Genomic DNA, 26,892 nt, shown 5'->3' with positions numbered 1-26,892 from the left:
GCTTATAGAGGGTCATATGATTGTTGAGTTTTTCTCTGTCTGTATTATTGTAGAGTCTACCTTAGAATATAAAGCACTTTGAGGTGACTGTTGTTGTGATATGGCGCTATATAAATAAAATTATATTGAATGTTCAAGAAACCAGTATGAGATGATTAAAGCTTTGTGACATACCATGTCATGCTGTTGGAAGCAGCCATTAGAAGATGGGTACACTGTGGTGATAAAGTGATGGATATCACTTTCAGTTCAATTTCAGGTTATTTACAAATCAATTAAAATGTAATTTCAAGCTGTCCAATAATTCCAAAAATCAGATAAAACACTTAAAAATACAAATTTAGCATTTTAAACATCATTATAATACTGTAAGTTCTCAAAAATGTCCTAAAATTAGTTTAAAGATTTTACAGTAAATTAATACTAATCAAGACATTGACACATGGAAATCGTATTGTAAATAAATTAGAAAGTATACTTTAAATGTGACACTATAGTAGATTTTGAAATTGCCAGCCATGCAGAGTTCTGTTCAGCTGTTCTTGAAGACAGAGAAATTTTTTTTAATGTGCTCATTCTAGACGTGGAGCTCTACAGGTCACAATAAAACTTGTACATATCTGTTTGTTTCTTTCCCTCAAGACATGTTTTCCCTCTTATTTATGTGTGAAATGAATTAACGAATACATTAGGATAAGATCTCAAAATTTGTCATTGGGTACTAAGTTATACATTACACAGGAATTGTCACTGACCACCCCCTAAAATTTGCTTTCCCCCCCCCCTCACTGAATCAATCAATCAATTATTGATTTCAAAATCTTTTTTGGTTTTCATATGTTCCTGTTTTCAGTGATATCAATTTTAATATCAGGAAATTAACTAGTCATATCATTCTTTTCTTTCTCTCTTTGTGCTATATTTTTCAAGTAATCTATATTTAACAGCAAAATAGCAAAACAGTAAGATAAAATGGGAAATTATGTTTTTGGTCTGCCACCCCAATATTTTTAGTGGCCCCCATATGAAACAGTTCTCAAAGCACCCGTGCAGACATCAAGAGTCATCAGATTAGGCAACGTTTTTGCAATCTTTTCTTGCCCAAAGTTCGTGAGCCAAATTGCAGCAACACCCAGTGCAGTCTGCTGCTGTACTGATCAGCTTCAGGGTTTGGCGTGCTGTGCAATCAGAGCTGCTTTGGTCATAATGAGTGGTTAGTTGAGTTACTGTTGCTTTCCTATCTGTGCAAAGCTGTATGGCCATTTTCCTTGTCTCCTCCTAAAGAATTGCTGCTCACTGGATACTTTCTCTTAAAATGGATGTGTGGCAAAAATTCCAGTAGATCAGTAATATCTAGTGGGATTGCTGATCTACTGGTCTAATTGACAGAGTAGTCCACAACATTCAGGCCACTCTGTCTGGTACCAGCACCCATGCTGCATACATTCAAATTCACTTAAATCGACTTTCTTCCCCACCATGATCTTGACCATGTATACATGCCTGAACATATTGATTTTCTGTTTTATAATTGGCTGATATTTGTGTCAACGAGCAGTTGTACCTATTTCTATTGAGGAATTCAGCAAATCATCTGAAAACCTTTTTTTCTACTTCAGTGTGTCAGCTTTTGTACAAGTTTATATCAAGTTAAAGCCAAACCATGTAAACTAAATTCTAAATTTACAGTTGTCAACTTATTAATAATTGCAGATACATTTTTTATGTATTTATGTTATACTTTATTTGCTCACACATGCACACTTATTTGTGGAATCCATCATTATGACTATAAGCAGTTAAAGTTAAAGCGGAAAATTATATAAGAAGCAGTTTATATAAAACATTAGCAGCACCACTGAGGGGACTCAGAAGATGCCAGTCATCTTTTTCTTGTCACCATAATGTTGAATAAGTCAAATTAAATCTCTAGGTAAACGTAACCACTTCCACTACATCCTTTGTGCTTCAGTGGTGCAGGGTGCATGTCAGGGACTTTGTCAGTAGTTCTGGATCAGGCTTAGGATATTTGACACGGCCTTAGTGCTGCTTTGGGTGTTGCAGGGAGGAAGCTCTCTTGCCAATCTGCCCGCAGCCCCGAGACAGTGGAGGAAAGGTGAAAGCAAACATGCATCACTGTTCTCACTCAGTACCTCTTGAATCACTGACACTGACATTTTGGCAACCCCCCTCTCCTTGGGCTTTGATGGCTTTGAAATCCACAGTGCAACAAGGTTCCCTCCCCCCACCCGCCCCTTGTGCCTGAGAGAGGAAGCGACCAGGAGTGTTTGCTTGACAGACAGACACTGATAGAAGCCTTTCAGTTCAAACAATCAGGGGATGGGAGAGATACAGCAGGTGAAATTAACTTTTTCCAGCCTTCTTCCCTGCTGAATTATGCTTCAAGTTAGTAATGCTCTAGAGAAAGGTGGCAGTTAAATTGCATTCTCTTCCCTGTGAACTCTTTTATATGAGAAGTGACATCAAGACATCAAAGAATTCTGCCATACTATTGTCTGCCAGCTTGCCACTTAAGCAGAAGAGGTGGGTTGGAGGCATATTTTGTACTGTATTTGTGCATATATGACTGTGGTAGAGAACTTTCTGATATTACTAAACTTCTCTCGGAGGTGGGACAGAGGTCCCCATAAGACCATTTCTGCAGGTTCTTATGTCCTCCCACATGCCAGCTGTGTGTTTGGCCAAGACACCAATTATAGGGTGTTTTTTTTGTCTATGACCTCCTGGTGTTTTGGTGCTTTTCTTTTTTTTTTTGTCCCCAGAAATATACCATTGGCCAGCTGTACAGAACAATAACATTTTAGAATAGAATAGAATAGAATAGAATGCCTTTATTGTCACTATACAGTTGTACAATGAGATACAGAGCATCTCCTACTCAGTGTGAACATGCTGGGGGGGGTACAGTTCTGCAGCGCTATATACATATGGACAGTATTAACATATGGAAGAAGATGTGTATATATATATATATATAAAATGTACAATTTACAAGCCGTAAGTAATATGTAATAAATAGTGTTATGTATGTACAGTTGAGTTATTGCACATAGAATTGGTATAAATAGTGGTGATTGAACAACTTGATTTTTTTCATTAAAAATCAAGTTGTCTCAAGAAGACACCTTATTCTGTGACAAGAGGAGGTGTTTATTCACGTCAGCTCAGCCACAAGAAAGGCATGAATCTCACATTTAGCTTTTGGGATTTCTGCTTAAAATCGGTTTGACAGCTGAATGGAATCACATCATACCATAAATTCTTAAATAGCTTTTTTTTTTAAATTTACCGCAGGTATCGAGAGACGCAGATCTTTCTTTAAAAACAGCTTCTTTTTTTTTTTTAATCTGGCAGCTTCAAGTAATATGTGATCAGGAAAGTGTGTATTTTGTCACATGAGGGTCTCTGATCTGCTCCCTTTTTAAGCTGCTGCTGATGTTGTTTTGCTGTTAATGCAGAGTCAACACTTCCTACATCTCCTGATGAAATCTGCTTTAGCATTCAGTCTAACAACATAATTATGCCGTGCTTGTCATTCTTCTGCTCTGACTTCTTATTGGCTAACTTATTCCAATTTGTTCTATGCTGAATTTTCTTCCAGTCTGTGTTGACCTACTATTACGGCAATGCAGTGTGTTGACACTATGCACAAGTGCTTTTCGTTCCCTCTCTGAGTTTATCTCCTGGAGAGAAAAGTTCTTACTAACTGGTTGCGGTTCATTTTGCAATTATGTTTTTTTCAACTAATCAGAAGATTGGTACTGTTGTACTGTTGTGATGTTTTCTAGTTACCGCCACCAAGGGTCATGTTTTAGGTAGTGTCAGACAGTGTCATTCTGTCTGTCTTCACAAAGTTTTAGTTGAATTCTGATAAAGAAAATTTGTAGAGGCTGTAGAGTGGAGTCATGTTAACAATCCATTTAAATTTGCCTTACATTCTTACAAGTGTGGTGGTTATTGTCAACATATAGAAAGTGCAGTATAAAGATTTTAAACATCATGTCACATCTGACCTTTGACCTCTCCTTTAAGGTCAACAGATTGATCTTAAGATATGCTATATAAAGCTATTTTTCCTTACTGCCATTGTTTGTATTGGCAACATATGGAGAATGGTATATGGCGAGTTTAAATATCAAGTTACTTTGGACCTCTGACATCCTCTTTAGGGTCAAATGAGGTCAAAATTTCATAAACTGTCTCTTATCTTTAACACAACGCTTAAAGTTCTACTGCCTGTCTTTGTATTGGCAGCATTTAGGACATGATAATGGTATATGAGGATTCTAAATATCACATTATAGTTTGTCACATTTGAACTCTAAACTCAATTTCCTATTTCACATCTGCCTTCCTTTCAAGTTGACCCCAAAATACGTTATATCTTAAAGAAAGTATTGTCAAACAAAGAGAATGATGTGCCTCGTTAGCTGCCCACTATGTAAAAGACAGCGAGCTGCCTTGGCAGAGGTTTGCACTCTGAGTGCTTCTTCTTAAATTTGTTTCTGCACTTTTTGTTACATTTGTGTTTCATAACCTGTTTCAGACAAATAAATGTAAGTTACAAAAGAAGAATTTCCTTGACTGTGTCTTAACATTGACTGAAAACAGAGCAAAGCACAAGAGTTTGGATTGTTCAGCGAAGGAGAATAGCAACGAATTTTATGAAAGAGTCTTTGCAAAAAGTGGAGACTGTGACATTTGCTGTTGTACTGAATTTACCTGCACGCTATAGTTCATTGCAGTCTTTTTCCAGTTTGTTGGATTTACATTATGTGTATACTAAATCCTACCAAATCCTACCCAAATGTGTCCTGCCTGATTAATAGTAAACCCACACAAGGAAATGAGAAATGATAGCGAGACGTGCCATTATATTTACTGCACCCATGGTTTTCTGTTGATGACCACTGCCATGAATTCAACCATGCTAGCCATTTTCTAAATATGCCTCTAAAGACAGAATGACTCAACCAGTGTGATTTGCGTGATTATGGCAAGTCTGTCAGGCTGCTGTATTCTCTGCCAGGAGCTATAGTCACCACCAATCCACAGCTTATCAAGCCAAACTCAGCATCCTGCCTCAGTGCAAACACCCCCACCGCACTCCACACACGCATACACGCACGTCTTTTCGGTAGAAGGGACTAACTTCCATTTGAAACATCTTTGCTTTGTTGAGCCTTTATCCTGCTCTGCCAAGCACGTTGAGACAGGCCCAGGACCCCGTGATGATTACATTTCTCTGTATTTTCTCTCATTCCCAACTCTATTTGTTTTCTCATCAGCAAGAGGTGGCTTGTTAATAAAGAGCCTGCTGTCACGAGTGCAATAATACTTCTTCGATTCATTGATAGTTAATAACAATATTTCACCTTTTGATAAAACACCACAGGGAGCCCTGCTGATTCACAGAGAGAGAAGAATTCCACTCTGTTGTCTAGCTCAGATGGCAGCACAGACAGACATGCGAATGTGACATATGGGTTGGAAGGAAATAGCAGCCTGACTGAGAGCTTGCATCAGCTCAGTGAGATAACCGACCCCGCATCCTTTCTCCTTTCGCAAGCCAAGCATATTTAGCTTCTCTTTGTAGAGAAGCTGAATATTCACAACACTAATGTCAGCGCATGAGAACGCTGTTCAAACCTTTCCTGATATCTTCTAGTTAGGGCTTTATTTTTGGGCAGCCTCTCTGGATTAAGTACAACAAATCATTTGAATGGTGAGACACCGGCCTGCTTGTTTACAACCATGCACGTTAGCCCGAAACAGTCTTGCATAAGTTTGAACTTCCCTCAATACTCAGCTTTGCTTATATCAGCCTGGTGAATAGGTTTTTTTAATCTTTCTAGCATGGCCATAATGTATGAATACATAACTGAACATATTATATGAATTAGTTCATATTGGGCCATCTTTGAAGCATTTAATGCAGATTCTTTAAAGCTGTTCTCAGCAGGCCGCTCAACCCAAATTAATCTGAAATGCATACAATTAGGATAGGATGCCATATCAGGTAAATCTTGATATGCATTTCCTTCTAGCAATCCTCCATAATTAGATGATTTTTTTTTATGTGAAACACTACCCCAGTCATTAATCTAGATTCAATAAAGAGTGACATCTTTGTTTACTCAAATGTACTCTTCCACCTATATAAGACGTACTGTTGAATTTTAAATCAAAAAATGGCACAAAAAATGTGTCAACTCAAGTTAATTGCAGGGGAGAGAATATTGTCTGTATGTGATGTTTTTCTGAAGCTGTCGAGTGAGAAAGACCCTAAGGAATCCATCTTTCTGGTTACCTGTCATTTGAATTTTCTGAGTGTCATATTTGATAGCATGACATTTTCAAGAACAGCTCCATCACCCTAACTAATACACAGAAAAGAGAGCTTTTATAAAGATATGGAGCAAAAAGATTAACAGAAACATTAAGTGCACGATCGCTTCTTATGTCAGCACACCAGGACGCAGATGAGTCATATTTATCAGGAGGTGCAGCGCATGCACTCAAAAAATATTACCTGTTTTGTCACAATGTCAAAATACAAATAAATGGACCTCTGCAGTATGTCCTCGTTTTCCACCTCTGACCCATTAATTTAATCTTGTAAAATGTTATCTTGTAAAAATCCAAGAAAAAAATGTAAAAGTTAAAAATACAATATTTCCATCTCATGAACAGAAATCTGCTACTCTGCGACTTTAGCTATACAACGTCATATACCACACACCTTCATTTCCCATCCCTCCCTCACTCTGTGCTGTTACAACCCCTCCACCACCCCAACATCTACGTGTAGGCTCTGGGAGATACTTTACTTATCACTTCCAGATTTGCAGCATATTTGAGCTCAGGGCCAGAACAGTCCACTCCATCCTTCTGCTGTTATAAATCAGTCATTTCAAACCTGAGTTGTCTGAGTAAATTATGTTTTCTTGGTCATCGCGGTGAGTCAACATTTACGTTCTGTTTGTGATAATAATCCTGTGGTGTGCCAAAAATCAATACAGGATTCCAGCAGATTGAGAATGACTGCCAATTGTGTTTACAGTTTTGTTTGTTTATGGTAATGATTCCAAAATCGATCATTTATTGACACTGAATCACTAACTGTTGCGCCTAGAGTTTGCATTTAGAAATGAATAACCATTGACAGTGGAGGCTGCCTTTGTAACTTTCTCGCTTCCTCACCTGTCCATCATGACTAATTTGCAGCTGCTTGTAAAGATTCGAAGAGGGCTCTGGAGGTATCCCAGCATGCCGAGGACATGGGCCTAATCCTGGGAGCCTGCGCCGGCGGCCTCGTGGTTCTCATTCTACTGCTGGGGGCCATCGTCATTATCGTCAAGAAGGGGTGAGTGGCTGCGAAAATGTTTGTCTGCTGGCCAGCCGACATGAGAAGTGTTAGAGCTTTTCACGGTTAAACATTTATGGTTTGAAGTTTTATTGTTCCTGCATAGGCCATCCAGAGGAGTAAATTTATCTCTATCCCACTCGGCAGCTAGGGTCTATTGAGGAAAGCATTTGGCAGTGAGAGTGAATTACAACCAGAGTTAGTGGAATGGTAGAGCATTAATCCTAAACTCTCCCACTGCTGCCTCAGCCGAGCTTTTGTGTTTCTCATCTCATCTTTTAATTTCAAGGTCTGCGTGTTGGCTGAACACATTCAAATGCAGCCTGTTCGCACTGGAATCGCTGGCTGCTTTCCACCTGCAAATTACCTCTGTCGTCGATCGCACCTGCAGTGTATTCTTCCTTTGCTCGCTGGGCAATGGTGGAACACTCATCTGAGTGTGAAATATTTCATCAAGGGGCATGTTATTCCATTGCCCACTCAATTACATGAGGCAAGCAGCTGTGAGGTGCCAGTGGATGGGCTAGTAATTGGTTAGGAAGGTTGTTTTTTTGCTTTTTTTGTTGAGGCAGTGGGTAGGGGTGGGCTCCTCAGCCCTGAGGAATTTTTTCGCTGTGAATAGAGGGAGAATGAATGGGGATGTCTGGAGGAAGGCGGTGACTGATAAGATTCACTGGGCCAATCTAGCCACCACAATAGAAACTAGACAACCGCATGGGTGCAATGGGAGCAGACCTGTTTATATTTAGGCACATGATATTATCTCTCTGGATGTACAAAGAGAGACTGTATACATTAATGTTTTCAGCTATCATTTGGAATATCAGAGATCCCTGCATAGTGGCATATTCAGGAGGGTGCTGGTTAAATGCAGGCAGGAATCAGAAACAAAGGATGTGCTTGCTCCATGCCAAATTTCAGCTTTAAACCAACTTTAAACTTTGTGATATTTATGGAAATACTTACGAAGTGAAAGTGGAGGAGTCAACAGCTTATTATGTTTCATCAGGCTCACTCAAAGCTAATGAACGTAAGAGCAAAATAAACAAGTGTAAAAAAATGAATCCATCATTTAAGGATGAAATCAACTTGAATATTAAGCTAAAATATATGAAAAATAGAAAAACGTACATCTTGAGAGATTTAGATGCCACAGATTTAGATGTTTTTCACAGTGCAACTTAACTGTTAGGTAAATTTCACATGAACTAAAACAAATCAATCAAATCAACAATCTAACACACGGGACAGGGGGAAGCAAAACTGATCTTGGTGGACACCAGACAGGAGAGTATCAAAGTAAAACAGGAAGTACGGGGAACACACACTGAGACGCAGACTGACGGAACCCAGGGTTCAGAGGGAGGAAAGACAGAGTGAGGGAAAAAAGGGACAAATGACGAGAAAGGGCGAGAGAAAGCAGACACACCCACACAGACATGACTAGATGATCATGAAGACCTAACTGGGGGAATGCTGAGGGAAGAACACGGAGACATGAGAGGAACCAAATAACAACCAAGACAACCTGAACTAGAAACACTGAATAAAGTCAAGGGTGTAAGCAAACTAAACTAGGAAATATAAAATACACAGAGAACATAACGAATAAATAAGACTCCAAAAACACAAAGTAAACACAAAGCACTGGGTCAACAACCCAGGAACCCTAACACAGTCTGCTTATAAACACAACACAGACCCGCAAAGGGAATCCTGTGATTAACAAAGCAGTGATGGAATACAGATTTTTTTTAAAGCTAGCTTTGTTGATTTTTAAAATGTCATATGATTAATCTTTCCTTTCGAAAAAAACCCCTCTTAGTTCCCTAAAATGTTCCCAAACACTAGAAGCAAACCTTACGTTTGCCTTCAATGTATTTAATAAGATTAATGCAAATGAAAGATGCACACACACCTCTATACTATAAGTTTTATTTATGATGTTCATGTTCTTAGACCTCCATTAGTTGACATTTTTAAAAATCTTTTGTTGGTCCCAATTTGAGTTGTGTTATGAGGTGAGCCTGTCTTCTGCCTCACGATGGCCAGCCAGGAACATTCCAACACACTGAGCATCTTCATTTATCTTTCTGATGTCCACCTTGATAAACCATAGTCACCTCTCTTTTTTTTCTCCTCACTCTCTGTCTCTCTCCTTTCCTCCTCCTTCATGCTAATCAGAAGGGACTTCTATTCTTACCCTTACTACCCGTAAGTTACTCCTTTCTCCATCTTCCACCCTGATGCCATCTTCCCCTTGCTTGCCCTTTTGTAGACCCAGGATTACTAGAGTGGAAATAAGCATTGCTATCTCCACCACATTCTCAAATCGACCCCCCACACCACCACCAAACACACACACACACAAACACATACACAAACAAGCACACGTATATACACACACACCACTTCAGCAGAACCTTACTGCCACCCATGACACACTTGCTATCACCAGATCTCACTTTTCCCCTCGTCCAGTTTCAATCTTGTGGCCCTTATATTTCCCTTTCACTCCAATTTCTCATCTCCTCACCCACCCTCCTTTCCTTTATTCCTTATCTCTTTGCCTGTCTTTCTCTCACTTCTCACCTTCTCTGCCATCCTCTGTCTGTATTTGCTCCCTGCCTTTCTCTATCCTCCCACCTCTCTGCCTGCCTCTCTACAGTAGGAAGAAGGTGGCCATAAACAAGGCAGCCATGTCCTACAGGCAGGAGAAGAGTCGGAAGCTGAGCTCTCTGGATTGCAGCATGACAGAACAGAGCACTCTCCAGCAAGACGAGAGGATGGCCCACTCCTTCATGGATGCCCATGGCTGCAATGCTCGAAGTAAGGCAGCAAGGAACACATGAGTACTTTTGAGAAAGTGTCTAGAGAGAATGCAGCTTCCTGCTTTCTGACCTTCAGCCATGTTTGCAAACATGTATCCAATCTGTCCCGTCAAAACGTAAGATGCTTTGGACAGAGAAATCTCCTGAAAGGCTCTTGTCTGTTTGAATATTCTGCAGCACCAGTCAGCACTCACATCTCTGCAGAAATGCTGACTTTTTCCTTTAAGCTGCCCCCTAGACTTTTTTTACATTAATAAAAAAGAACAGAGCATGTGCCACAGAATCCTCAGTGTCAGCTGGATGCCTTGAACTGTATGTGTTTGTGTTCCCAGATGAGCAGCGTAGCTCCGTCAATGAGTCTAGCAGTTTACTGGGAGGCTCACCCCAACGTCACTGTCGGAGGAAAAGCTCGCCATATCACACGGGTCAGCTCCATCCTGCTGTAAGGGTGGCTGACCTCCTCCAGCACATCAACCAGATGAAGACAGCTGAGGGATATGGTTTCAAACAAGAGTATGAGGTAAGGCATGTATGAAAAACACAGTTTCATTTGTGCTGGTTTTTTTTCCATTAAGTTTAGCTAAGAATTTAGTTTTTTGTTATGTTGCAATTTTAAGTGTCTATCTGTAAATGTATGTAGCTATTTAAATTGTTAATCCACTTTGTTAGCTTAATGGTATCCACATAGTCTAATCCCTGTTTTGAGTATGTACACCCACACTAACAAATATGACTACACAATATAAGCCATGAGTATGTCAGTTTTGCAGTATTTAACAGTCAAAGACATATAGTGTGCAACACTGTATACTTCTCTCTCTAAGCATACAGTTTTATGCAAAGGTTTGAAACCACCCCTCATTTATTTATATTTTCCTTCCAAAAAGCCAGACCTTCTCATTAAATTTTCAAGTGGTCTTGAGCAGTGGTTCTCCCGGGTTTCTCAAGGTCTTTCAAAGTTTTTCTTTGGACTTTGGCTTTTTTTTAACTTATATTCAGTCCAGTTAGATTGGCACATTACACAAGAACTTGACTGAAAATCAGTGGCAACAATTCGATGATGAATCCAAAAGTGAAATTTTGGAATAAAATTGTTGTCAGTATATATAGAAATGTCAGGAAAAAGGTGCAACAGTGAGTATCAACAACCGTCTGTAAAACATGGTGGCGACGCTGTCATGTTTTTTGGCTGCATTTGAGCCGAGGTGTTGGGGACCTTGTCAGAATCATTGGAAGTAAAATTGCCAAAAAATACTGTCAGATTTTGATCTACCATGGTATACCATCTGGAAAGCATTTGATTAGCTTCGTCTTTCAGTATGATATTCATCCCAATGGAGTAAAAGTCACTGGATAAAAAAAACAAACATTGGAACTCTATCATTTATGGATTGGCCTTCTAGAGCCCATATCTCTGCACTATTGAAGCTTATCTTGACAAAGAACAACACAAAAGGAAGTAAACAATCAAAGAAGAGGGTTGCCCTTCAAAAAGTAATGTAAGAATGAGGGGTAGCACAAGACTTTTTTACAGTATTGTAGCTAGAGGGGAAGTCCTACCACAAAATTTGTAAATTAAATGTTAATGCAAAATTCTGTGACTATTAGCCAACTAGCCTAAAGTTAGAGATTTTTTTTTTTTGGCAATGACATTGCCTGTGTTTGTCGTAGTCTGATATTCATGTCTGTTTTGCAGTCATCTTTACCTAGAAGACTTTAGTATTATGTTTGGTCAAGGACTTGACAAGTTCACAAAATGGGCCTACTGGCAAGACATGTAAAATGTTGTAGTTCACTTTTGAAGTAAGTAAAATGTTGATCATTTCTGAGAGGTATTTTAAGAGTTTATCTTATATTCTAGAAAATTATCTAACAAATTCAATGGTTTATTCAGACGTTAGAAATTACTTATATAGTTTTAATTATTTATTCTACTAGCTAGAAATTTCTACTGCTAGCTAGCCCAATCATTAGTTTGCTCTTGCATCTAATTATTACTTAATTTATCTATTAAATCAGTTCCAAACTACTCAGTTCTTTATTCAAGTTTTTGTTTTTTTGTTTGTTTTAATTAGTTGAGCTATTTTTGCCAGATGCTCTCTAGCTACCGTTTGCTGTAACCTGTCGCTAGTCCTGGTGCTAGCTGCCTAGCCATACATACCTTTGGTCTTGGCTGTTTAGATTTGACAAAGTTACAGTCTTTCAAAGTGTTGAATCCTATTATGCTTCCGTATTTGTTTTATTGGTTTGCTGTCAACTTCTAGTATACAAAGCCAGTTCCATGACAAATTGATTTTGTTAGCTTGAAGTTGAAGAACCTGCACAGAGCAAAAGTCACTGGTCAACACACCTCTTTAAAGAACATTACACCTAAGGGCCTCATACCTGTGAAATTTCATTTACTTCTTTGTAGCTGAGAAAAATAAGTGAATCATTTGTCAGATAGCATCATGTCAAAATTCCCGATATGTTACAGTGTACAGAGCCCCATCTGTATAAGATTCCAGACCTGTTTTGAAGCATTTTAAATGGGGTCTTGAATATTCATGAGCATGAGCAGTAAAATATTTTTTACTTCATTTGCATTACAGAGTTAATGCATATATACTGAACATTCTTCTTATAAGAGCACTAATTACTATTTCCAAAGTTACGCCACTCAGAGTTCTGGTTAATATAATATAAAATTCTCAACATCATCCAGTTGTGATAGGGAATTTTTTTTCTCTGCACCTACAGCTGCAGGAAGCCAGATGCACTTTTTCGATTCATTAAGCTATCACCTGAGGGGCCAACAAATCCCCCCCCTCCTCCAAAATCAATATATGGGTCGCTTTTTCACTCCTCAGTCTGGCTCCTCATCGCCTGGAGAAATAAACAAGATGAAGGGGATCAGCCTGCACTCTGCTGTCAGACTTCATAACCCTTATTTCCCACAGGGTCACACTGCTGCTGCCATTGATCAGACATGTTGCAAGGCATTGTGGGGGGGGGGGTTATGAATGAGTCAGGCCCTGGGGGTAGGTAGGGTACAGTATGTGTTGTGAAAGTCAACATCTGGAGCAAGAGTCAGTGAATACACTGGAGGATAGAACCTGTGCCCCTTCACCAGGATGTGGCTACTTAAAAGTGATGTTGTGTCATTTTGTTATCTCTTGGAAGACTAGTGAACCTTAAGAGAACTGTATATATTAAATGAAGGCCTGCAAACCTCAGCGACCTCTGCTCACAATGTGAGAGACTGATAAAGTCATACAAAAACAGTTACTTCAAGTTATTGATGCTAAAGGTGGCACTACAAGCTATTGCATCTTTGGGTGAACTTAGTTGTTTAGACTGAGAGTCCTGTAAAAACTTTCACGGCTGTAGTTCCATTTCAAGGAAATTCAAAGTGTCAGAATTACAGGTAAATAAATAAATAGAATAACTCCATAGATGGAACAAAGAGTGTGTGTCCTATGTACAGATAAGTAAAAAAAAACCTAAAGATACTGTGGGAATAATTCTGTTTGACAGTTCATTGTTTTATCCCCCATCTAATATTTAAAAACTATTTATGATGAATCTAAAATGACACAATCGTACTTAGTTGTTCAATCTTAAGCAATAAGTATGGATTAATCTCGTGTACTTGTGTGTCATATATACGCTCTGTGCTAAAGGTTGTTTGCAGAGCCCTGGGTTTGAGTTCATCATTTACATCAAGTCATCCACCCACTCTCTCCCTTCACTTTCCTGTCATCATATATACCCAAATAAATGTACATTAAATATTGCCAAAAGTTTTGACAGGAACTTCTAACTACTGGAGATAAAGTAAACTCATATGAGAATCAGAAGATGAAAGAAATACTGCAGCAGGATGTCTTGCTCATCTTTCACTACTGGAGGTTTATTGGTTTTTAACGTGGAAACTCAAAATATTTCCATTTTGAAGGAATTTTTCAGTTTATTTCCAGAACTCATATAGTCAAGGGCAACTACTTTCAAGTAAGAATGGCTCCCATTTCCCACATATTTGCCATACAGTGTCATGAGATTATGGGATAGTAACAGGAGGTTTAATCCCAAGTCTGTCCTTAGATGTCTTTTTCAGGAAGTTTTCAAAATATATATTTTAGTGAAAATTACATGGAAGATTGGAGTCATTTGCACTTGTTGCGCTGGCAGAGTCAGTGAAACCTGATATAATGGCATTCAAACACTCCTATTATTTCCGTGCATTATCCTTTTTTTTCCTTTAGTCCTGAATACTTAATGTCCCAAACAAATACTTTCAGAAATGAATAAATCTCCACGAAGGTCGACTCAACAGAATGTTGTTTCCAAAATCTACAAGGAGTTTTAGACAAATTCAGGATTGTTAAAGCAGGATTAAACCAGTCATTACCAGCGCTGATGTCAGTGGCTGATATAATCCTCTGATTATCTTTCCTTCTCCTGCTCGCTTTGGATCTCAGGTGGTACCAATTCAACACCCGTTGCCCGGGAGAGATCGGTCTGCTGTAGACGAGAGGCAGCGTGCCTCAGTATGAGAGCCTGGATGTGCCCGCCGATACAGCAGAGAGATCAGGCTGGTTTTTAAAATGCAAAACAATATGACACCACTCACGTCAGGCCCATGCTTTATTTATTTATTTATTTATTTTTCATCTTGCTCGCTTATAGTATTGATTCAGATTCAATGACTCATCTCACTGCACCAACAGATTTAGTCGATGGGTGTCATTAACAGCTGTCACAAGTTTGGCAGTTTAACACCGAGGTATTATATAGCAACTGCTTCTGCAAGCAGCGAGTCCCACACTGTGTTCAGAATGAGAATGACTGAGGGCCACCTTCTCCTTTCCAAGGCCGCAGCCATCTCTCAGCGCCGTCTGCATGTCGTCTCTCAGCCTCAGTCGCTCCCCGCTATGTTGTGGCAGATGTCTCTTGATGACTTGGCAAGATGCTATAACACTGAAGCTACTAAGACGACCTTAGGGTAACACTTTGGAGTGCATTAGCAAAGTTGTTCCCATTCTGAGTGTCAAGAAGCACAAAAGACGCATCGTCCCTGCCTGTTGTTTCTGTTTCTGAAAACTTTTTGTTTCTCTTTAATCTGCAGAGTTTTTTTGACGGCTGGGATGTCACAAAAAAGAAGGACAAGACCAAAGGGAGGCACGATAGCCTGCTAAGCCGTGAGTATTTGTGTACTGAGCCATGTGTTGAGTTATTTGTGCCGTGGCTTGGGTGTGTTCCACTTTTTTTCCTTACTGTAGGTTACAGCATACCTTACCATTTCTTTTTATATGCACACTGTAAAGTAGATCACCATTTTACAATTCCACTGCCTGTATCCTGTGAGTCAGCCAGAGGTGCCCAGTAATAGCTTTTACTCCCAATGGAATGGCTGTTGATTCTTGTTAAATATGTGATTAAGGTATGATTAATTAAAATTGATTGTTTAACCGTGTGTTTAATGATGTTTTTGAAATGTTTGCCTCTATAGGAGGAATACTAAATGCCTTACTTATTGTATTTTTCAGAGCCCTTATACAAAAGTGTCAGAAATTACTTTTATGTCATAAAGCTTCTTAATGGAGGAAACTGCAATCTGCAGGAGTCACGACTGCTTTTGCTTTTCCTCCTATTCCTTCTCTGTTATTTTTCCATCGTTTTCAGAATCTGCCTGATCCAGGTAAAGCATTGCTTTAGTGGTAGAGTTTAGTTCTATTAAACCAATAGTTTAGGTAAAGGAGGCATACTGGATATTGCTCATTCCTCCTTTTGAAAGAAAGAGTACACAGCGACTGGCTGTGAGCACAGCAGCAGCAGCATCTCTATCTCACTATGGCAGATGAGTCAAAATATATTACCAGGCAATGCAAATGTAATCATGGGGAATGGGAAAGTAGTCCAGAAAAATATATGCAGAGCATTTGATCATCAATCGGTCCTAAAACAGTAATTGCCACTGTTGTTGGTGAAGCAGTTATTAATCTTTAACTGTTTAATATTTGTCCAAATGTCTGTGCCCTACATGGCCATAGTCCTGCGTATATATAGCAGAGCTATTGAGAGCTTATAATTGTAGGTGGCCTCTCCAGCTTCTCTTCGACTCAGGCTCAGTTGGCTGTTGACTGCTGACGCCCTATATCTATAGTTTGGCTTCTCTTAATCTTTCACGCATTATTTGTTGGTCTTTTTGTCTTCTAATATGTGTGTAGAGGTGTGTGTGCAGGAATGAATTAGGCCATGTGTTTGGATGTATGAATATGCTCGCTTGACTGTAACTGTGTGTTTTAAAAATGCTATAGAAATAAAGTTATTAATAGCTTTATTATTAGCTAACCAATACCCAACACCAGTGGCTTGTTTGACCCAGCAAAGGTAGATCTGAACCCTGACAGTTTATTAATTGTATAAATCATTGTTCAAACTAAAAAGGATGAATGTACTATGAATAACAAGCACTGGGAATGCTCAAATTTAGAACATGATGATGTCAGCTTGCTATGGTGTGACTGTGACATCATAGGGGATCATACTGAAAAAAAGTTTGTTCTACAGCTCTCTCCGTGCCCTTTGATATGGCATATTACCGGATATAGTTTCTTGACATTTTTTTGAAGGTCAGCTTTGACCTTGAGTGCTAACAATGAAGGCTAAGGTCAAATGCCTACCCAGCCTACAAACTCATGCCTCCCAAGGCCTGGTATATTGCTGTGAAGTTTGAAGGTGATCCATAAAAAAATGTGGGTAATATAAAGTTTTTACTGATTTTCACATTTGGTGTGATCTCGACCACACCAAATGATCACACAAACTTTGGAAATGACAAAAAATGGACAGACTGAGATAATAATCAAACACTAAAATACTTATATATATATATATATACATATACTGGATGCAAATACCTCTACATACTGATGAGTGATGTTTTATGCATTATAGATGACCGTCATCGAGTCAAGCTCCACTCCCTTCTTGCCGATCCCAGCTCCGATTATGTCAATGCCAACTACATAGACGTAAGTTACCTTTACTTTTATTTTTCCTTCTGCGTCACCTCATACTCCCACATCTCTGGCCTTGCTGATCCTACAGCTCTGCCTTAAGAGCTCATATTAGTTGTCTTTTATTGTTTTTGTTAACCTGGCGCTTGACCAGCAGTCACCTCCCCATGCTGTCAGCTAAATCCGAACTATCATTTAATGACTACACCCACAGCGTACCATAATATCTATGTATGTTAGTACATGTAGGCTTTGAAATGAGATTTTATCTCTATATCTCTAAAATTCCAGCAAGAGCCTATAAGCTCTGAGCAGCAGGCCTCGCCCAAGTGCTTTTGTAAGGCAATATTGAGCATTGAAATTGGACCCAATATAACTCAGGTGATCCTTTCATATACTTTCAGATATTGTGATCTCACCTACAGTTCAGCTCGAGTGAGTGTCTCAGGGAGCCTCTCCAGTCCCAGCAGCAGTTTGCTCTCCCTTGAGATGCAATCTCTGCAGCTTTGCATTAGATGGAGCGACAGTGTCTGAAGGACTTTTCCTTCAGCGCAGGTCAGGCTGTGAGCTCTGCTGCTCACTCATAAATAGAAGGGTCACTTCAAGGGGACTCTGAAAAAGCTCTCCACAGTCTTCCCTTTATGTAGTCTGCTGAAGTATTAATCTCAGGTTTAATATGAGCCCGTATAATAGGCTGATTGCTCTGTTGCACCCTTTGTTTCAGCAATTGTTTTGTGAACAAAAGAAAACGTAAGAGGCAGATTTGTGGTTGTGGTCGCCTGACTCAGCATACGCGAGTCCCATCGGTTAGAACTGTGTGTGGCCACTTCATCCCCTTTAGTGCTCCATGATGGCTCCATTAGAACGAGTGCTCCAAGGACCTTTGTGCCATTAACTGTGCAGGCTACAGCACCACTTGCATGTCATGCCAAGACCCTTGGCTCAAAATACTGCAGTGAAATGATTCCAAATGATTCATGGAGGAGGCCAAGGCTGGAATAATGGAACATTGCTTTTTTTAAAGGTTAAACTGAAAAGTTTAGTAGTCTTCTCACTCATTCACGTGCACATTTGCATGTCTTTCATTTTGCAGGGGTAGCAAAAAACGACATTATTATGTAAAATCTTTAGATGAACCTTGTTTTTGCCATCAAGGCTGACAGATGTAACTCCAAAAGATGCAATTAAATTTCAGGGGACTTTGATATTCTGTTAGGCACTCGGGAAGTGATGCCCGTTACAGTTGGTTGCTTTCGATTAAATGGAAGTTTGAGAATGACTGAGCAAACCAATCAAAAAGCTCGAGATAAAATTCTGGTTTAGCAAAAAGCTCAATATACCATATTTATCATTGTCTCGCTTATCATTGTGCGTCACCTGGGGAAGGCAATCTGACCAAGATTATTTTGCATGGTACTCAAAGCACCATTAAAGAACAATTCCGGTTTCATCAGCTTAGTTTATTCAACTTTCAGCCGCATCATTTAGAATGTAATTTAGTTTTTGGCTTTCTCAATTTGCAATAACGCTGCAAATAGTAACACAGTACATGCAGTGTTTAGCAAATGTATTAAAACCACCATCCAATGTACGGTTTATGGAACAGCTGCCCAAAATTAATATTATTGGTAATTACTATTATTTAATATTTCTGCAATGGTTACCAGTATGCACAAGCCATTTAATCAAACTGATATTTTTAATCTGTAAAGATTATTTTGGCCGAATGCTTAGTTTTATTATAAACTGTGACTTTCAGACTAGTTTTGTTGCTGTATCAAACTTTTTTTGCATTTCTCTGTGTTCCCAGATCTCAGCTTAGTTCACCATAAAATTAACACAGATCTTCTGTCTAAAAAAGAAAACTGGTATCTTTGTGACGTTAGACGGTCAAAAAGTCAACACAATTTTTTTTTAATTTAAGGCAAAACTGTGGTTATGGCGTATATACCACTCCACCCTCTTCATTTTTTTTCTCACACAAATTTTAACTAAGAATTATCCAGACTGGACATAACTTCTATGGAATCTCTGAAACAACTGCAATTTTATGAACAGTTCATAGCATGTATTGAGTAACATTTTGTAGTTCCTGAGGCACCATGTCCCCTCCTTCTCTACAGAACTTATTAAAGTGTCATTGATGTTATTAAGAGCATGGATAACGCTGGGTTTTTACTGCTCTCAGATGATGACCTGCTGCTGCACTCTTTTATCTTTTTTGCCCGTTTTCAACAATCTAAGTAAAGACGTATGATTGAACTACCCATTCTCTTCCTGCAAGACAAATGATTAAAAGACTGCGGTTGCTATATTACAAGAGTTGGCCTTTATTGCAAAAACATGGAAATTAAAGATTTCTGGACATTATTCTCTCCACAGGTTTCCAGTGCAAACTGCTTTCTAACCATTTCATAACCCTTTTCTTCTGGTCTTTAATCACATTAACTAGCTCTTATTTCCTCCCCTACTTTCCTTCTGTATCTCTCTCTGTTCCCCACCCTCCCTTGTTTTCAACCTTTTGGCATCTCTTAGATTCGGATAAACAGGGAAGTAAGTATCTTGCTTCTCTTCTGCTTTCCATCTTCTTCTTTTCATGCTGCCCCCTCTGGCTCTCCCTGCCAGCCCTCCACGGCTTTTCTTCTTCTTTTCTGGCAGATCCTCCTTCGCTTTTTCTCTCTGAGCTGCTGAGCCTTTCCACTTTTAGCCCTCACTGTTCCTCTGAGTTTTAACTTTTTTCTCCCAAACTGACCGTAGCAGTCTCATCCATAGTCAAATGCTCACCTGAAGTTTTTGCTTAATATCAGTCTGTTTTTTTGTATAAAATGGCTGATAGAATACTACAGAGGAGAAAAGACGAGGTCAAAGCTCATGTTTATACACACACAGTATGACAGGAGGCATTGTAAATATATACAGTGACAGTGAACAGTGAAGAAAACCCTGCTTTTCCAGTAGTATGAGAGCCCATATTTATCAGGCATCTCAGAGTAAGATAGTAGGTGCAAGATCACACTAGAAAACAAAAAAACCCCAATTATCTTCACAAAATAGATGTCATCGTCGGCTTGACTAAAAGCTAACCTGGTACTAAGCCACGAAAGCACACCAAAATAGCAAGCTTTCTAACTGCCTGTCATAGATATGCACATGTTGATGAAACAGCTGAGCTTGATGCATCTCTGCTGTCGCAGCCTTGCGGGCTGTCTGGCTCTGGGCTCTGACCCGTTTCTATATAAAATCTCAGACTTTTGTTAATTTACAATATCTGACTGCTGCGACCTTGTTTCATATCACAGCAAGTCATCTTTGGGTTAATTAATCACACACCGACTTATGTCAGGAGAAGAAAAAAGATGAATATTGTAATTAAAGATGTGAAAATGTTATTTGACAGTTGCGTGTGTTGTGTCAAGTAGTCTTAAATCATCCATATTAGCTAAATGTCAAATCTATTTCATAGCAATAAGCAAACTGTTAACTTCCTGAAAGTATAGCTACAAAAGCATCTGAAGCTGCACAACTTCTTCAGAAATCAAAACACTAAATAACACGTCTGTCAAATCAAATGCTGACAGAACAATGAGTTTGCTTAAGTGGTGGCGAGAACTTATCCGAATTACATTTTGCTGGCAGTTTTTACCTGAAAATGCCAGAGAACTGCCTTTTTAAAGTATTTATTTAGAGAATTTATTTACTCTGCAGTGGAGAAGATACTTCAGTGGAGTCAGGACAGATAGAATAGATGGACAACATTATAGTTTGATCCAATTTTAGAATCCTCACCCCGAAATTCAGTCATATATCATCAATGTTATGATAGTCTGCAGTTAATAAGGGCAGTTCTGTCCAAATTTTCAACCATGTGTGAAAGCTCTGCATGAATTGATGGGCAGATGCAGTTTTGCTGTTCAAAGTACTACTGAGAGCAGGACACACATGCAACAGTAGGAGATGACTTCTAACTGCCAACAAAGTGATTCACATCTTGCTGCTGCCCACATGATTCGAGTAAAGAGAAATACATTTTCTAGGAAAGGCTTTCTATTTACCAATACCAGCATGAGGAAAATGATGTTAACGGGAGTGTACATATTAGGAGCTGTTTCTTTTTTTTTAAGATAATAATAAGATTGGTACAAACATCTTGTAGCAGCTTTTGAGTGGGATGTACTGTAATTGCTCCATTTACACAAAGAACTCCACAGGATGTTTCTTTGTGGTTTTCTTTCAAACAGGAATAATTTGTGTCCCCTAGAATCTAAAATACAATAGCAAAGTATTGAATATAATATGAGTAAGATTTGCTAAAATATATACTTAGCCTTTTTTCATGCTTAAGTAGCTCATCGTACACCCGCTGTTATTTTGTTTCTCATGCAACTGCTTTACAAATGCAGGCCGTGGGTCTCGGCTGAATTGCTTATTCTCACAGTTTTAAAAGGAGGACACAAAACTCTCTCTGACAGCCTCGACTGCTATCAGCGAGGATGATTAAAGTTCCTACAGGATTCTGATATGCAATTCTGAGATGCATGATGGATATGAGTTCATTTCACGAAGGCCTGGTTTTCCTTGTCACAGGTTGTAGTTGGAACGAGCCAAATTTGTCAAAGCAAAACAAACTGAGAATCGTTTTTTCCGTCTTATTGTGATGGAATTGATAAGCATTCCACGTCTGCATGTCTTTACTTTTTCTTTTCAATCCATTGTGAATTCACATCGCTTCGTGTTTTTCTGCTTGCCTGCTGTTGGAAACTGTGGTTGCCAAGGTGACAGACAGGAAACCGGTCAGCTCAGGGGAAACTCGGCAACGGCGGCTCATGGGAATGGGTTCGCTGCAGTCTTTCGTAGCGATGACCATCCATCTCAGCATTGCTCTCCGGCATGACAGTTATGGAATGTAATTTGTGTTCCTGCTTGCTCAGTAGTGCATACATGTATATGAGCTCGAGGGGCTGCAGGGACTGCGCTCTGTGTGTGTCTGTACAGTATTTTTACAAATGTTTACTGAATACAGCGGCTGCAATCACTTTACCTGTGATTCATGAGAGAGCGCACTAATCTTAATTCTGGGGATCTATCATGCTCGACTACTTTGCATTCAGCACACAGGTCTTTGCCTGGTGGAGGGCCAGAATGCCACTAATAGCCTTCCAGGCCGTGCACACTGTATCATAACTGCACTAATGCCAAGCAGAGCAGAAAGGAGACAGCCAGATCAGTCAGTGTCACTCAGGTAGAATTACTCCCAGAGCTGAAGATCGCTCACTTGTCAATCTACCTTTGATCAGCAGCCCAGGCTGCATGCAAAGCAGCACACACTAGGCTGCCTTTGAAATGCAGCTCCCTTGCTCTGGAATGAATGACCTGGCTCGGAGACAGGCAGAGAGAAACTTGAATTAATGCCATTTCTTCCTGCATTATAATTCAAGTGAGATTCTTCACCCAGAGCTAGGGCCCAAAAACAGTCCAAAGAATTTTTGGCTGGTCAAACACACACACATAGTTCTCAGAAAGATCTTCAGTCAAAGGTGGAGCAGACCGCCTCCCGCCAAGGCCCGAGCTGGTCCCAGAGTTCACGTTATCATGTATCCCTGTAATTATTAACCCTCTGTCTGATTTCTTTTTTTCTTATCTCCACTCTCTGTCCCACAGGGCTACCAGCGATCAAACCACTTCATTGCCACTCAAGGTGAGTGTACGGCACGAAACCCAGCAGCAGTGTGTCACCGCTGGTATTTCTGATTGTTTGCAGCGCACTTTGCACAGCAGCAGCCCAGCTGACAATATTAAAATGAGTTAGCTGAATTAATAATGTGTAAACAACAAGGAGCCCGTGTTGCATCACGTTCACATCTGGATTTCCACCACAAACAAGCCTTTTCCTCCATCTGTGAGAAACGACAGCCGACTGTACCCGTCAGTCAGCCGACACTGTAAACTGCTGAGTGTCGCTGTGTCTGAAGTTCTGCTTCCGTCTCTCTCCTCCCTGCCATCTGCATGTGTGGCACAACATCTCTCTGATGTAGTTTTGATACACTATATAGGCTGCATTTCCCAAGCGGCACACTCACGCACACCCTCACCCAGAGCGAGACAGAATGAAAGAGAGACATGCACTGAGAGAGAGAGAGAGCAAGACATTTTCTCTGTTCTCTGCCGACTCTGATCCTGTTTATTCACTGAATGTGTTTTTCACTCTGTAATCCCCCTCTGATTTCTTCCCATCTTTCACTTTGCTCTCAGTTCTGCCGCTTCTCAAAAGTAACCTCTGAAAATTTCTCTCCTTCTCTTTCTTTAACGTTTTGCTCTTCGTGCATACACGGGCGCAGGCAGGAGGTGGAAGGGGTGCCAGTGTGACTTTCAAGTAGAAGTAAAAATTTACTTTGGGTTAAGATGTGGTTGAAAAATCAGTCCACAAAATGAGAATGAGAATGAATTGAAGAATGAGACAGAGGAGTTCCTTTATTTTGGAAATGAATGCTCCATGCTCATTTCCTGTGTGTCAATTCGCCCGCTCACCCTCCGTTCATGTCTGCTCTACTATTAAAAGCTAAATGCCCCAAAATAAATCTTTTAAAACAACTATGAGCTTATTAAAACAGCTGGGCAGACCAATAAGCACCTTTACTTTAACACTTTCACTTTCACAATACGCAGAGTTTTCCACTGTAATTCCCCTCACAGGGGCATCATGTCACAAGAAAATCCCAGAAATTGCCAAATATAATCATAACAAAAATTTCTGGCACAACTTCACCTACTTCCAAGGTGCATGGAGAGGATGAAAGAATTCACAAAGCAGGAACTCCAGCAACACTTGAGGGAAGATGAACAACTTTAATAATTGACCGATGAGCCTTCATCAGGGTCATCAAATGATGACCCTGATGAATGTTGGCCAGAAAATGAGATTGGTCATGACTGCTGAAAAATGTGGTGCTACACATTGTATCAGTCTTAGAAAGAACTTTTTGTTCCAATGTAGAATTTTTGAAGACACTATAGAATAATAGTAATAATCCTGATAATTGTATCCACCCTAAAATTGGGCAATCCTATAGTGTTATAAGTGTCTATAAGGCAGTAAATACACGGCTGTCTTTACGTAGCATTTTGGGAGTGATTTTGGACTCAGAAATATGTTCTGCTTTGAGTTTTCTGTTCAGTAGAAGGATGGCTCTGTCAGGACTGTTATAATCCTGACATGTTAACAAAAGGACATTTTCCACCAACTCCTGTTGATCCAGAGAATAGAGAGTAGTGATGTAATGAGGCAACTGTTGTTGTGATTTGGAGCTGTATAAATAAAACTGAATTGAAATTTAATTAAATGTACTTTGGTACAGGATATTATCAAAACTCTGTCCCGCATAGATAAGGTTGTGTAGCCCTCTGTCTCATATACAGATCAGGATCCTCACTCTTACCTGTAACTGTTTCTGTGTCTTCACCTTGACTTGACTTACACTGCAGCTCTGAAAGTAGTGAGCCACAACAGATAACACTAGTTTGTCGGAGCATCTTTGCAACACTGGTTTAACACATAAGTGTTCTATAGTGCGGAAAAAAGCAGTAAAAAGAATAATCTTGCCATTTTTTCAAAAATACTATTTAGCTCAATTGAATCCATTAAACTATGATCAGCTCTTATTTGTTTCCCTGCTCTAACATACATTAATTTGACTTTCCAGTCTCGCACAAATATGATACACATTTAAAATTCTTTTTTTTCTGTTGTCATTGATGGAGAAATAAAAAAAATAGCTCCAAGCTCTGTAGTTGATGCTCAAATTAAATTAATTAATTTAAAATGGAAAATAACTGATTATACTCTGATATTCAGCCTTAGGTCTGACGAGCTTAGACTTTATCTTTACCTCAGACTTTATCAGCACTTTACATTGTAAGTTGTTAAATGCAACTTACAGCACAAAGCAAGCCATATTTTTGGTGAGAAAATTACTTTTAGAATATATTAAATATAAGTTTAATGAAAACTAGCAGCTATAATCGCCTGTATCACTATTAACTTAATGGAACTAAGTTTAATCATGCATAACTTCAAGCCATAATTCAATCTAAATGGTTGTTATATAAAAATACAATTTCTTATTGTTTTTCTCTTCTCCTATAGAGTTGTGATGAAGGCATAAAGAAAGAAATTAGCGATAGACATCAAACTTTTTTTTTTTTAGCAGGTCTTAAAGTTTTATTTCCTGGACACTTTCAGCGTCACTAAGTGGGGACTCAGTTCTGAAATACATTTGTTCTTTAATGATCAGAAGGTTGCTGCTTTATTTGCTGTTTGCTGAAAGTCTAATTAGATCTCCTTTGTCGATTGTAGTCTAATATATTCATGACTTTGGGTTCCTCAGTTACCATATGTTTCATTTTTTTTTTTTTTTTGTTTGTTTGTTTTCTTTTCCGCCTGTCCCGTTTGGTTCTTTTGCCATCAGAATTATTGTCTAAAGGTGAAGAAAGATGCCCAACGGATTTACTTTACCAAATGGACCATCCCAGCCTTGCCGTAATGGTCTATTTGATTCACCTTTTATTGTTTATTTTATTTTCACTTGCTGAATATGGGACAGACTTGACTGGGGGAAAGAAAGGGGAGAAAGAAAGAGGGAAAGAAAAACAGCTGAGAAGAGGGACGGGGAAAAAGGGCAAAAAACAAAAACCAACAGAATAAGCAGACAAAAAAAATACATATCGATCACCTGGATCACCTGTTGAGAAAGAAAAAAGAAAACAAGCAGAAGAAAACGAGAGTAATAGAATAAACAACATCACGATGATATATGGGAATATGACAGTAAATACTAAATATTAAACATTATTGTGCAGCATGTAAGATCGACAGCGCACAGTGTGCTTTGAGGTAGGAGCCAAAAAGGGTGTAGTTTGTGTGTGTGATCACCCGTGTGTACACCTGTGAGCATGGACGCGCTTGTTTTTAAAAGCTTCCTTCATGTAATGATCTGCTAGAGGGTGTGGGGGGGCCACTGCCCCGTCCTCCAGGGCATGAAGCAGGTATGGAGGAGATCAAAACTCCAGACATCCAGAGGCCCCAGAACACAAGAGACCAAGGAAGACCAACAGAGGGGCAGCCACGCCACTATCCAGAAAGAGCTGAGGAGAGTCCCAGATGAGGAGTCACTCAGCAGCCGCAGAGCAGAAGCCGGGGGGGTGTTGCAGTGACGTGCCCGTGAGCTCCGCCGGCAGCCAGCTGTGCCTGAGTGACCGAGCCCCAGGCCGAGAGGCCGAGGGCACCCCACCCCGAAGTGGCCCGAGTGAGCCCCAGGCTCCAGGCCCCAGCATGCAGCCACCAAGGAGTGAGCTGGTGTGTACCTGGACGCCCATCCCCGGACACAAAGAACCACCAACGCACCGATGTCTGAGGGCGTCCGCCACCGGCAGGGGAAGTGGTGGGGGGAGATAGGCCTCCAAACCTTGGAGGGCCTGAGATGTCCCCAGAGAGGTGGCGTCTGATACCAAACCTGACATATAGACACAGGCATACAGGCACACACGGATACAAACATCCATTCCCACCCTCATGCTCTCATAAGCAATTACTCCACACTCAACCAACGTGGAGACAGACATAACGAGACACTGTACACACAATCACACTCCCCAAGCGTACTCTAAGAACCGGGTCTAG

At 39.8% G+C, this 26,892-nt stretch overlaps 1 protein-coding gene across 7 annotated transcripts in view; it reads left to right on the top strand.

The window, feature by feature from the left end:
- The window catches only part of LOC100696522 (receptor-type tyrosine-protein phosphatase U), a 264,936-nt gene that overhangs the window by 199,836 nt on the left and 38,208 nt on the right, over positions 1-26,892 (top strand). For 2 of the 7 annotated variants that reach the window (XM_025902282.1, XM_005450698.4), the window contains exons 14-21: positions 7,249-7,387; positions 9,572-9,601; positions 10,056-10,216; positions 10,551-10,738; positions 15,326-15,398; positions 17,158-17,234; positions 19,755-19,772; positions 22,878-22,914. In XM_025902282.1, the coding sequence (XP_025758067.1) occupies positions 7,249-7,387; positions 9,572-9,601; positions 10,056-10,216; positions 10,551-10,738; positions 15,326-15,398; positions 17,158-17,234; positions 19,755-19,772; positions 22,878-22,914 (723 nt within the window). The remainder of the gene's footprint in view (positions 1-7,248; positions 7,388-9,571; positions 9,602-10,055; positions 10,217-10,550; positions 10,739-15,325; positions 15,399-17,157; positions 17,235-19,754; positions 19,773-22,877; positions 22,915-26,892) is intronic. The other 5 variants (XM_025902284.1, XM_005450700.4, XM_025902283.1 and 2 more) reach the window with 4 other exon arrangements.

Source organism: Oreochromis niloticus, linkage group LG22 (assembly GCF_001858045.2).
Source record: "Oreochromis niloticus isolate F11D_XX linkage group LG22, O_niloticus_UMD_NMBU, whole genome shotgun sequence".
Lineage (NCBI taxonomy): Eukaryota > Metazoa > Chordata > Actinopteri > Cichliformes > Cichlidae > Oreochromis > Oreochromis niloticus.
The sequence above is the reverse complement of the archived record's forward strand: the minus strand, read 5'-3'. Positions and strand labels throughout refer to the sequence as shown.